Source organism: Carassius auratus, chromosome 8 (assembly GCF_003368295.1).
Source record: "Carassius auratus strain Wakin chromosome 8, ASM336829v1, whole genome shotgun sequence".
NCBI classification, from domain to species: domain Eukaryota; kingdom Metazoa; phylum Chordata; class Actinopteri; order Cypriniformes; family Cyprinidae; genus Carassius; species Carassius auratus.
In genome coordinates, this window is record NC_039250.1 from 4,787,372 (window position 1) to 4,800,720 (window position 13,349).

The following is a 13,349-nucleotide window of genomic DNA, read 5'->3' on the forward strand; positions in this document are numbered from 1 at the left end:
TTCTTACAAACTCTGCAGTTTGTCACTTAATAAGATGTTAACTGATGGACTGGAGTGGTGTGGGTTACTTGTGAATTATTGTGATGTTTTTATCAGGTGCTTGGACTCTCATTCTGATGGCACCCATTCACTGCAGAGGATTCACTGGTGAGCAAGTGATGTGATGCTAAATTTCTCCAAATCTGCTCCGATGAAGAAACAAACTCACCTATATCTTTAATAGTGTAAGGGGTGAAGAAATTGTCAGGCAAAATTTATTTTTAGGGTGAACTATTGCTTTAAATCCTGAAAATTTGCTTCCGGATCATTTGTAATGCCAGAAAGGAAAGTCCAAACCCTATGCATTGTGGGATGCAGTATCCTATGTATTGTGCTCTTTTGTTTGCTACACTGTAAAAAATTTCTTGTTGTTTTTACAAAAACTTTTTGGCAGCTGTGGTTGCCAGAATAATTTTGTAAAAATACAGAAAACTGTAAACACATTTACGTCAAAAACTGTTAATTTTACAATATAAAGCTGTAATTTACAAACAAGAAAATGTGAATATAAACCAGTAAATTCAACAACACACAAAATTAAATCTGTTTTGTACCTTGAAAATACTGACAACCACCATAATAATAAAGATGGTACTGTATAAGAGAAAGCCACATGAAGTATCAAAGCTCATCACAAGTAGCTTCACCACAAGCAGAAGTATATATTAACATATAGAAGGTGCACATTTATGGAAACACAAAACACCATCATGGTAACACACGTGATACTTAAATAATGCAAAAAACTTTCATTAAGCAACAGAAGATGTAACATAAAGCTCAAATGTACATAACTGATAACAAGAACTATTTAAAAACATGATTATTTAAACAAAATACTTTCAAACGTGGAGTGTCACGCAGGGAATTCTGGGAATATCAGTTTACAGTTTTAGACTGTAAATTATACATTGATTTGTTCTTTTTTTACTTCTAAAAGCTGTATAATTAACAGAATTTTACTGTAAATTTACATTAAATGCTTTGTTAGATCTTTTACAGTTTTTCCCTGTATATAGTACGGGAACTTACTGTTAACCTATTATCAGTTTTTTTCCGTAGCGTTTTTACAAAATTTTTCAGTTAAAATTACACTTATTTTTTACAGTGTACACAATTAAGGTAATCCATATATTTAAGGCATAAAGAAAATGTGCATACTGCACACAATATTGCATACTGCAGAGACAGTGCTATTCCAAGCACTGCCCCTGTTCTCAATCAGGTACACTACAGTCTGCTAGTATGCAGCCATCAACTCCAGTACAGCTGTGCATTGATTATTTATTCATGACAGCTGTAATCAATACAATGCAAGAAACCTCAGAGCTCAGCTAAAGTGATTCACTAGAGTGATGTCATGTGACCATTTTGTGCACATTCAGCACAGAGCAGAATCCACAGAAAGCACAGCTTTGGATTCCCACGTAGTTGCACGCATGCATGAGGTGAGCAGTAAAAATCGGAGCTGTTAACCTGAAATTTGTTGGTTTGAACACTATTAGAATTCATCCATGAACTATAACCACTGTGCACTGAGTGTGTCAGCCAAACGTCCTGCCACAGTCACCCTGGTTGTGATCCCAAACCAGACCCAGTGATCAGCACAAATCTGTATTGATTTAACATTTGCATTGCAGAATTAGTGTTTTGAAGAATGCAAATCAATTACTGCCCCCTCAGCGACAAATTCGGTTACCTGATGATCCAGAGCACTTGGCTCAAGCTCTAACAAGCCAGTGCAGCACATGTTCTCCATTATCCTAATTGAGAGCTACACACTGATGTCTAGTCACACTAATGGAGGGGGATAGAGACTGGTCTTGTTTGAGAAAATCAATGTGATTAATGTCTATGTCCTGATGAAACGTTTGTGAGATCAGTCATGCTTCACTTTTTCAGTCTGGCTGTCATTCTTTGCATTTGCCCAAAATGAAGGTTTTATTGCCAACTATTAATCTTAGTAAAGGACTTTATCTTCTAATGCAAGGATAACCTTGTAATCGTGTAAAATTTTTATCTTAATCTTTTTATTATGCAGTAAGCAGTTTATGAAAGCAGTAAGACAAGCAACTGTGTTAATTGTGGGTTGGATTTGTGACTTTGTGACAAAATATAGATGTTTAGGTTTATGTGTCAACTTTCCAACATGAAATTACTTTTTTTGTGAAAATCTTTGTGCTAGTTGGTTCTTTTAAGAGACATTGATACTTGTATTCAGCGAGGATGCATTAAATGGGTCAAAAGAGACAGCCAAGACATTTATGATGTTACAAATTTCTATAAATCTGGAAGTGTAGTGGCAAAAAAAAATATAATATATATTATAAAATATATTTTAATAAGATATGATTATATATTTCCTGTTATCACTTTAATAAAAAAAAATATATAGTTTTTTATTTTATTTTAATCTTTTTATTACATTAGGTGTTTTTTTTAAACAAGCATCTGTAGTTTTTATTTATAATTCATTTATTTTTTGTTATTTTACTTAAAGTTAAACTAAACAAAAATACGAAGTTGCCTTTGATATTATTTTATTCAAATGTATCTTATTTTTAATTTTTTAGTTAACTCTAATAACCCTGTTTTCAACATTCACAAGGAATGTTTCTTGAGCAGCAAATCATCATATTATAATAATTTCTGAAGGATCATGTGACATCGTAGACTGCAGTAATGATGCTGAAAACTCAGTTTTTCCATCAAAGGAATAAAATTATATTTTAAAAAGTTTTAAATCAGAAAATTCTACTTTAAATTGCAATAATATTTCCGCTTTCACAGTGTATTTGATGAGCATAAGAGACTTCTTTCACCAACATGACAAAAATCCACCCTGAGCTTCTGAACTGCAGTATTCAGTAGAATAAATTCAACCACACTAGGAGTTTTGTAAGGACTTGATGGGCTTTTATTGAGTGATGTGATATTGCAAAGAGCAGCACCTTTAGCTTTCACAGTATCATTGCTAACAGCTGTTGTGTTTCATGTTAACAAACCGAATCTTATCATTGAGTCAGTGCATTATGTCTTAAGGCAAGAAGTATACAAGAAAGACATCATATCATTTGAAATAATGAAATGCAGTTAGAGCTCAAAGTGCGCCTGCGGGTGATGATATTATAGCACCATTATTGCCATACAACTGCTGTAGAACTTCCCATTTGTGTAAAATCTCTCATCGTTCGAGTCATTAGCAGCACAGATGTACTTGCACTTTAATTCAAACGCGCTATAGTTTGTGTTTCAGTGGCGACGGCTCAGCATGGCTCAGTACATCCCTCCAGACCACACATGCAAGTCAATCATTACCACACATGCAATTATTTTTGCTAGCAGCATCAAACGCCCTTTGCATCAAATATAATTATTTCTAACAATTGATTATAACTAATTCCCTTTCAAAGTCATTTGCATCAGTCTTTTCCTTTGATTTCCTTCTTTGCCTGTGGACTGACTTTCTCCACCTTCTTGGTGACTTTCTTTGTCTCCTCGGGCTTTTCCTCTGACTTCTTCTCTTTCTCTGTGTCAGGTTTGCTCTCCTTGTCTCCGTTGGTGATGGTTTCCACTGTTCTGGTTTGGACCTCTTCTTTCGGACTGATTTCTTCTTTGGCCGGACTCTTCTGGTCTCCGCTGGGAACGGCTTCTTCCTTTTCTTCTTGCTGCTTTTCTTCTACTGGGCTTTCTGGTTTCTCCTTTTCTGGTGATTTCTTCTCAGCTTCTTCTGAATCGCTCTTTTTGTCGCTCTTCTCTGAATCAGCCTTCGTTTCCTCTCCTCCAGATTCCTCTTTCTTCTCTTCATCTCCTTCAGATTTGGTCTCCTCTTTTTCATCAGCTTCTTCTTTCTCCTCCTCATCATCTTTGGTTTCTTCTTTACTCTCGGCCTGTTGTTCTTTACCACCTTCCTCCTCCTCCTCCTCTTCCTTTCCTTCTTCGTCCTTCTCACTGCCTTCTTTCTCTGCTGTTGGAGATTTTTCACCGCTGAGTTCTGTCTCCTCAATCACTTCCACTTGTTGCTCCTCTTCCTCCTTACCTTCTTCCGCTTCCTCTTCTTTCTCTTCCTCCTCGCCTTCTTCCGCTTCCTCTTCTTTCTCTTCATCCTCAGCAGCTTCTCCCTCTTCTGCTGCTTCTTCCTCTTCTCCTCCTTCTGCCTCTTCCTCTTCTTCAGCCTCAGGAGCAGCAGAACTCACTTTGGCCTCACTGGTGGTGACAATCTCTTCCTCCTCTTCCTCTTTTTCCTCCTCTTCACCTTCACCAGCTTCTTCCTCCACTTCTTTAGCCACCTCAGCCAGATCATCGTCAAGGTCACTCTCTCCTTTGGTCTCCTGGATGATCTCCTCCACGATTTTATGTTTGATCTTAGAGGTTTTCGGCTGGCTGTAGGCAAACATGGGGCTTGAAATACTTCCGGAGATGGTACGGAAGTGTGTCTCCTCACCCTCCAGCAGTTTCCTATATTTGAGAGAGAAAAGATTCATTAATCAACTCAATGACATGCTGTAGAGCAAAAAGGAGCACAACTCTACCTGTAAGCTGCTATTTCAGCATCCAGTGCCATCTTGACATTGAGCAGATCTTGATATTCCCGAAGATGACGAGCCATTTCCCATTTTGTTCCTTTCAGATCATTTTCCAATTGATGAATCATTTCCTGTTGAAGAAGATGCAATAAATCCATTCACAACTCCATTAGATTGCACTTAAAATTAACCAAGAAATAAAAATTATTTTAAAATAATCTGTACAGTTTTATTAAACAACTTTTAATAAACAACTATATTTATTAAAGTTCTCATTTGGTTCTTTTAGAACCCATTGCAGCACCCCACATCCGTTTGGTGAACTTGATTTATAAATTATACCAGGTCTGGTTCAAACGAAGTCAACGGGCATCTAAAATGAAATCTTGCAGCGCTAGTAAAAACTATGCGCACTGCTCGTTGCGCATGATTACGCACGCAGTGCGCAAACCACCTGTGAAATAATGGCTGCGGTTTAAATCCTAGTGTGCAGCATTGGAGCAATCGTATATTTTGCAACACAGCCATGTGCCTTTGTTGCCTTTGAATCAGCAAATAAACACACACTAACAACAAAACATTATCGTCATATCATGAAAACTATGTAACAGCATCCGAAAGCCATTATTTCAAGTGGTTGCGCGACGCATAACTGCGCTGTTTACTCTTACATCATCCTAGTGCAGCAGGATTTGTTTTAGTTTTTTTCAGATCTGATACAAATCATAAAACAACGAGAACACATTTGAATTCTTTCGAATTTAAATGAACTTAAATGTAATTATTTTGTATATATAAAACTTTGCATGAAATACATAATTGTGTATTTAATTTTTGCATTAATTTATTAATTTTTTATATTTATATATTTAAAATTTGAAGGTAAACTTACAATGCATTTAATTTTTTTTTTTTTTTTTTTTTTTTTTACTGACCTGGTAACTGGAAACGTCGGTGCTGTGGCGGTCTTCGATATCATTCAGCTGCCTTTCCAATGAATCTTTTGTGCCACGAAGAGCCTCCAGCTCAATGTTCTTGGCTTGGATCTGACGGCGGTAGTCTGCGATCTCGTCCCGTATGGACTTCATAGCATCCTTGTTGTGCTCCGCGGCGTCCGTCAGCATGGCGTAGCGGCACTTGAACACCTCTTCAGCCTGCTGGAGGTTCTTGGAGGAGAGCCCGTCCAGCTGCGCGCGGATCTCCCGGAGCGCAGAGGTGATGTCGGTCTTCTGGAGGTCCCTCATCTCCACCACCGGCACCTGCGCGGCTTGAAGCTGAGCCAGAAGCTCGCTGATCTCCTCCTCGTGGTTCTGTCGCAAGAAGTCCATTTCGTCCACGAGCGCCTGGACCTTCCTTTCCAACTCCAGCTTCATCAGAAGCGAGTCATCCTTGTTTTTCTTCATACCCTGGATCGCAGCCTCCATGTGCTCCCTGAGCCTGGCTTCATCTTCGTAGCGCTCCCGGAGCCGCTGCAGATCCTCATCGATGTGGTCCGTGTCGAGCAGCACCTGCGCCTTCTCCTTGTGGAGCTGCTCCAGGGCGCTGCGCAGGTCTTGGAGCTCGCGGTCGTACGCATCGCTTTGTAAGGAATGCGACAAGTTCTGCTGCTTCATCGCTTGGATCTCTGCCTCCAGCTGCTTGTTTTGCTCCTCGAGGAAGCGAACCTTGTCGATGTAGCTGGCGAAGCGGTCGTTGAGCCCTTGGAGCTGCTCCTTCTCGTTACTGCGCACCGGATCTCCATTGAGCGCCTCGCTCAGCTCGAACCCGGCCGGAGACGCGAGCACGGCAGGACCGTACCCAGCCCTGGATGCGGCCACATTTGAGGATCTTGTGAAAGACAGAGGACTGCTTTTAGCCCACGAGCGCACAGTGGAGGACGGCGCACGGATACTCCGTGGATCCAGAGCCCTTCTGCGGGAGGTCACTATCATGTCCATGGTGAATGGTGCTTGTGAATTGGTGGTGTGACGAAGGCATGGTTGCGTTCTGTCCGGTTCTATTTATACGCCGGCTTACTTTGTCAACGAGGCAGGAGCAGCACCCTCCCCTCGGAAAAATCGATGAAGATGGAGGACTTTGGGTCGTTGTGATGCTCAGCAATTCACCTCAATGCCCCAATGAGTCGAGGTCTTTTAAAATTGTATAAAAGTTGAAGTCAAGAAGCTGTGACTTTCTGCATTATTAAAACAGACTTGTTCAGTGCATTTTCTCTCTCTTTTTAAGTCACTTATCCTATAGCAGCTAGACTTTATATGCTCACTCTAGTTGCAATCTTTATCTACATGATTAAACGTGTATTGTGTCTGTGAAAGGTTTGGATAAATAAAATATAATAATATATGTTTAATGTTTTGTAAGGAAAAAAAGTCTTTGCACTTATTCAATAAAAAATACAGTAATATTGTGAAAATTATTACTTTTTAAAAGAGATGGCTTATATTTCAATATATTGTAAAATGCAATTTATTCCTGTGGTTCAAAACTGAATATTTAGCAGCATTACTCCAGTCTTCAGTGTCACATGATCCTCCAGAAAATCAATCTAATCTGATTTAATTAAAATGTGAAATAAAAGATTTCAAAATGCTGTTTTGAAGACAGAATTTTTATTTGATCCATCATTATTTAAAAAAGAAACAAATTTTTTCAAGTCCTTGTGTATAACTTGCATTTTGCCCTATTCTGAATTAGCTCTGTCCTTTGGATCAAACCAGCAAATTGAACGCCTTGCAAGTGCAACTTTCTTTGCCAATAAATTTTGCTTAGGATTCATTTTAAATATCTTTGGTATTTTTATGCATGCAAAACTTAAGCAAAGTCAGGTTTATTGCACATGCAGAGCAATGCAAATAAGCTACACAAAATGCAGTTTCTACAGAGAGGTGAAGTGAGTGAACAAAATATAATAAATATTTATCACAGGCTCAACAACACACATTACAAAAAAAAAAAAATCTGATAAAAAGAAACAAAAAACATATAAATAAGAACAAAGTTAGTGTCAAGATAATAATTATTTTATAAATTTTATGAATATTTTTATATATATTCTATTTAGTCTCTGAATTATTTTGTACTCTTAAAACTGCAAGCATAATAACATTTCTCTTGAATCGATGCACATGCCAAGACAAAGCCATTCAGCTGTCTGCCTGAGCTGATGCACCGAGGATTTGGCTTCTGTTGTCAGGAATTTTCAATAATGCAGTTAAGTACCAAGGTTATAAGAAGTTTTCTAATTAATTTTACAGATCACATGGGAGTCTTTTCACTCCAATGTAAGTTAAGCATGGGTGCAAATCTCCTAGATGTTGTGATATAGATATATAATATATGATGATGATAATTAGACTACCCCCCCCCCCCCCAAAAAAAAAAAAAACTTCAGTTTACCATGCACTTAAATAATTGAACCAGATAGTAGCCATGGTGAGTAAAATCAGCAGTGAGGCATGATGGGAGATACAGTACACACATCTCAGAGGTTACGAGAAGCTTTCACAAAGGAACTTGATCAATACAAATTATAGGTAATCAATAGAAAATATGAACCTGACAATCAAAAAAGGAAATGGGAATGACATGATGCTCACATCCAGATTTAGTTCTTGGATAATAGAAGCACACACACACACACACACGTTTTTGTGAAAAGTCGGGAGATCCCATAGGTGTAATGGTTTTTATACTGTACAAACTGTATATTCTATGGCCCTACACCTAACCCTAACCCTCACAGGAAACTTTGTGCATTTTTACTTTCTCAAAAAACTCATTCTGTATGATTTATAAGCGTTTTGAAAAATGGGGATATGGGTTATGTCCTCATAAGTCACCCTCTCCTTGTAATACCTGTGTCATACACATGTCATTATACAGAGTTGTGTCCTGATACGTCACGAAAACAAGAGCACACACACATATAATAAATAAATACATACAACAGCATGCATTGACTTTCAGTTTAAATATGAATATTGTAGGCCTATATATTATGATATGTATAATATGTTGATCTAGCTGTTTGAGCATCCTCTCTAGTATCATCCATCTCATATTTCTGACTCCTGTTGATCTTGTGAAAGGGAATCGCGTGCCGCAGTGGAACACTAGACGCTCGAATGTAATTGTAAGGCTCAACAAAGTTGCTTTTTTCCCGGTTATAAAATTGCACAGTCATGCTTTTGAGTGCTTAGTGCGATGCTTCAGCCCAGGCTGCGAGCCAACACCGGGCTGCAGAGATGCTGAGTCAGCGCCAGAGAGAACCACAACACAGCTCGATTACCGGAGCTACAGAACCGGCATGTAAGACAGATAGTACTACACGAGGTGTATTTGTGTGCAATGGAGGAGAAAATAAATGTTTTCTACGCTGAGAAATATAAATATATGGTACTAGAAAGGTGCTTGCATTATTGCAGTCTCTTTTGGTTCGCTCGCAAGGTGTTCATGAGGTTAAAGAGTGGTGGTTTGAATACTGCATTTCTCCCTCAAACCCAGCGGAAGCGAACAGATTCTTCCCCCGGTGGTCAGCATCTCTCTCCTCCGGTCAGCAGCACCTGACAGCACTGTTTTTCCTGCAGACTCACGCGCGCGGTCTTCCTTCAGGTCGTCCACACAATCACAAGCCCCGCCCCTCTGCAGCACTGCTCTAAATACTCACCAAGCACAAAGCGAGTCAGACTGAGAAAGATAACATTACAAACACACATTTTTTTTTCTCTGCAATGTTTGTGTACTAAGCTAATTATATTTTATATCCCACTTGCACTTGTATAAAGTTTCTGCATTTTTAGATTTTCATCAGCATATTATTGAGCTTGTTTAATAAGCTGTTTTCCTCGTGAGGACCGTTAGCTGCTCAACACTGTGGGTGATTGCATGTTTTACTAGTCTTGTGGGGAAATGTGCTCCTATAATGTAGGCAAAACATCATTTTCTCATCATAAAAAACGAACTACTGGGTAATAAAAACAGGAGAAGATGCCCCCTTAAGAATAAATTGTAACAATATTCAGATAAGATTAGATGTGGAAGTTGATTATGCGTTATGCAATGTGTTAAGGGAATAAATGGAAACATTACCTATTTTAGTTGCCACTTAATATAATATGCAAAGATAAGCCTTTATTATTGTATTTTACAGATTTGTTCATAATTGTTTATAGATATCTTTATCATAATATGTTGGCTATATTCAGTGGTGGCCAACATTTTTAGAACATTTATATTCACCGGCTAAAATGATTTTAAGTCAGTTATTTCTATCGTTTGCTGCAGTGTGTCAGTAGGAAATATCAGTTTACATGTCCAAACATTAATTGTAATAATCCAATGAGATTTTTTTCTGTCGACAGCCAGTGCACCACACAGAGATCTGTTCTGGTTATTGTCCAGTCTGTCTGAAACAACAAGAAGAAACAGAAGAACTGTGGCAATGTCTCCAAGATGCTTCAAGCAACCTGCGATCTAAAACTATGCACAGATGCACCTATAGGGAAAAAGCTGCTTTTAACGCAAAGGATGGTCACACCAAATGCTGATTTCATTTAGTAAATACAATTTTTAATTCATAAAGAAAATCTATTTATGAAATTATTTTTGACAGTATCCTCATTTGACAAGAATTTTTACACAAGTGCCTAAAACAGTACTGTTGCTTTGCAGGTAGGTCTCTTGAAGCATCTTAGAGACTTTGCCATAATCTGTGCTGAAACGTTCCTCTCAGATTCTTCAGATCAGACTGAAATGATCATGAGCAGAAGCAGCACAATGTCTGACAGATTTACTCTATTCTTAGGCTTTTCATCCTTATTCAATTACGATGTGGACAGGCATGTGTTGATGATTTCGCTTGTCTGACACCAGGAAGGTTAGATTCAGAATGAGAAATTTTGCAGCGTAGTTTGAATAAAGTCTAAGGAGGAACCTTTTGAGTTCTGAAAGCTACAGTAGGCCTATGTTTTCCTACAGTGAACACTTATTTCAGGTTGAGTAAAATGTGACTCCTCGTGATATGATCATTATATTGATCTTTTCACACTCATATTCAAACTCAAATCACTACAGCAGCAACCTAATGAACTATACTGTCACTAATAATCATCACTAACAAGAGACCAAATCAATAGCTCATGATCTGATAGCATTACTGTGGATGTTCCATGTGTTTTTATGATCTTCTATGATTAAATGTCTCTTCAAACGATCAGACCTTGAAACAAGCATTTGAGTCTGTCCCCTGTGTCTTAATGTCCGTCTGTACAGTAGTGTGTATGTATACAGCGCCCCCTGTTGGTGTAATAGCATAACTCATAACACTGAATATTTACTAATGCAGGACTCACAGCCTTACGAGTGTTTCTGAAGCTCATTTTTCAGTTTAATATCTAATTACTCTCGTGAATGTAAAACTGTGATTAAATCAGTAGAATTAGACACGATATTGTAATAGTGATTGTTTCTTTTTTAAACTTTCATATTTAAATATGATTTTTAGTAAATATATGTTTATTTATAGATTTATACTAGCTCAATATATACTTGGTAAAATATATACAGAATTGGATTTGATTATATTTGATTTCTTCACATTTTTGTATTTATTTTTGTGATTTATCTTTGAATTCGGACTAATACATGATTAAATAAAAATATAATAAACACATAATAATAAACACTAATAATAGTATTAATAATAATAAACGCTAATAATAATCAGACTAACTTGATCAAACACAAGTCATTTGAGTCAGCTCGCGACTTCAGAGCGGGTCCGCGAATCATTTGAGTCATTTGAGTGAGATCGGGACTTCAGAGCGGGTCCGCGAATCATTTGAGTCATTTGAGTCAGATCGGGACTTCAGAGCGGGTCCGCGAATCATTTGAGTCAGATCGCGATTTCAGAGCGGGACCGCGAATCATTTGAACCAGATCGCGACTTCAGAGCGGGTCCGCGAATCATTTGAGTCATTTGAGTCAGATCGCGACTTCAGAGCGGGACCGCGAATCATTTGAGTCAGATCGGGACTTCAGAGCGGGTCCGCGAATCATTTGAGTCAGATCGCGATTTCAGAGCGGGACCGCGAATCATTTGAATCAGATCGCGACTTCAGAGCGGGTCCGCGAATCATTTGAATCAGATCGCGACTTCAGAGCGGGTCCGCGAATCATTTGAGTCATTTGAGTCAGATCGTGACTTCAGAGCGGGACCGCGAATCATTTGAATCAGATTGCGACTTCAGAGCGGGTCCGCGAATCATTTGAGTCATTTGAGTCAGATCGTGACTTCAGAGCGGGACCGCGAATCATTTGAATCAGATCACGACTTCAGAGCGGGTCAGCGAATCATTTGAGTCATTTGAGTCAGATCGTGACTTCAGAACGGGTCCGCGAATCATTTGAATCAGATCGGGACTTCAGAGCGGGACCGCGAATCATTTGAATCAGATCGCGACTTCAGAGCGGGTCCGCGAATCATTTGAGTCATTTGAGTCAGATCGTGACTTCAGAACGGGTCCGCGAATCATTTGAGTCATTTGAGTCATATCGGGACTTCAGAGCGGACTCGTGAATCATTTGAGTAATTTGAGTCAGATCGGGACTTCGATCAGAGCGGGTTCGCGAATCAGATCGCGACATCAGAGCGGGTTTTTGAATCATTTGAGTCAGATGAGTCTGATCGGGACTTCAGAGCGGATTCGTGAATCATTTGAGTAATTTGAGTCAGATCGCGACTTCAGAGCGGATCCATCATTTGAGTCATTTGAGTCATTTGAGTCAGATCGGGAATTCGATCAGAGCGGGTTCGCGAATCAGATCGCGACATCGAAGCGGGTTCCTGAATCATTTGAGTTAGATGAGTCAGATCGCGAATTCAGAGCGGGTTTGCGAATCATTTGAGTCATTTGAGTCAGATCGGTACTTCAGAGAGGGTCCGCGAATCATTTGAGTCAGATCGGGACTTCAGAGTGGATTCGCGAATCATTTGAGTCAGATCGGGACTTCACAGCGGGCTCGCGAATCATTTGAGTCAGATCGCGACTTCAGAGCGGGTTCGCCAATCATTTGAGTCATTTGAGTCAGATCGGGACTTCAGAGCGGGTCCGCGAATCATTTGAGTCATTTGAGTCAGATCGGGACTTCAGAGCGGGTCCGCGAATCATTTGATTCAGATCGCGACCACAGAGCGGGAATATACTACTATTATTACATATAATAATATTTTAATAATATTTTATAAAAAAAATATTTATAGTTAATTTTTTTAAGTATTTTTATGCTTCCTGGACCTGATCCTGGTCTCTTTTGAGAAATACATCTGATTTCAATATGACTAACACGGTTGAATATAAATATTAATAATATGTGCAGTAATAATAATACAATATCCATTTAAAGAAACAAATAAATAACTTTTTACAGGAAATCAATACGCTTACCACCACTTAAGCGTCCTAATTCAGTCATGAATTAACTAACATATGGATATATTTTTCTTATTTTATGTGCGTAAATTAAGGATTCATTTGTATCTATAGTTGGGTTACTTTCCTGTTGATTCCACCAGTGATGTGCACAAGTTCAGTAACATACCCAGGAATATTTAATAACGGAAACAACTAACCTTGTCTTTTATCACTGTAAATACACATTTAGAAAAAAAAAGAGAAAGAAAACACACACACACACACACACACATACACCCACACAGGATAAGTAATAATGAGCAGTGTCACTTTGTGCATATGATACGTGTCATGGGTATAACGTATTATGAGTAAA

General features: G+C 38.6%; 1 protein-coding gene across 1 annotated transcript; it reads right to left on the reverse strand.

Moving 5' to 3' along the window:
• Positions 1–2,933: 2,933 nt before the first annotated feature.
• Positions 2,934–6,680, reverse strand: LOC113107039 (neurofilament medium polypeptide-like). Its single transcript, XM_026269173.1, has 3 exons — positions 5,501–6,680; positions 4,572–4,696; positions 2,934–4,497 (listed from the first exon to the last, which is right to left on the reverse strand). The coding sequence occupies exons 1-3, from the start codon at positions 6,500–6,502 to the stop codon at positions 3,462–3,464; spliced, it is 2,163 nt and encodes a 720-aa protein (XP_026124958.1). The 5' UTR covers positions 6,503–6,680; the 3' UTR covers positions 2,934–3,461.
• Positions 6,681–13,349: the final 6,669 nt, after the last annotated feature.

What these genes read in the sequence shown, in the direction of transcription:
- LOC113107039 (XM_026269173.1), bottom strand. Translation starts at nt 6,502, where the DNA reads ATGGACATGATAGTGACCTCCCGCAGAAGGGCTCTGGATCCACGGAGT. An exon ending in CCGACGTTTCCAGTTACCAG is followed by an intron (nt 4,697 to 5,500) that starts GTCAGTAAAAAA and finishes CTTCTTCAACAG; the next exon opens with GAAATGATTCATCAATTGGA. An exon ending in GCTGAAATAGCAGCTTACAG is followed by an intron (nt 4,498 to 4,571) that starts GTAGAGTTGTGC and finishes TCTCAAATATAG; the next exon opens with GAAACTGCTGGAGGGTGAGG.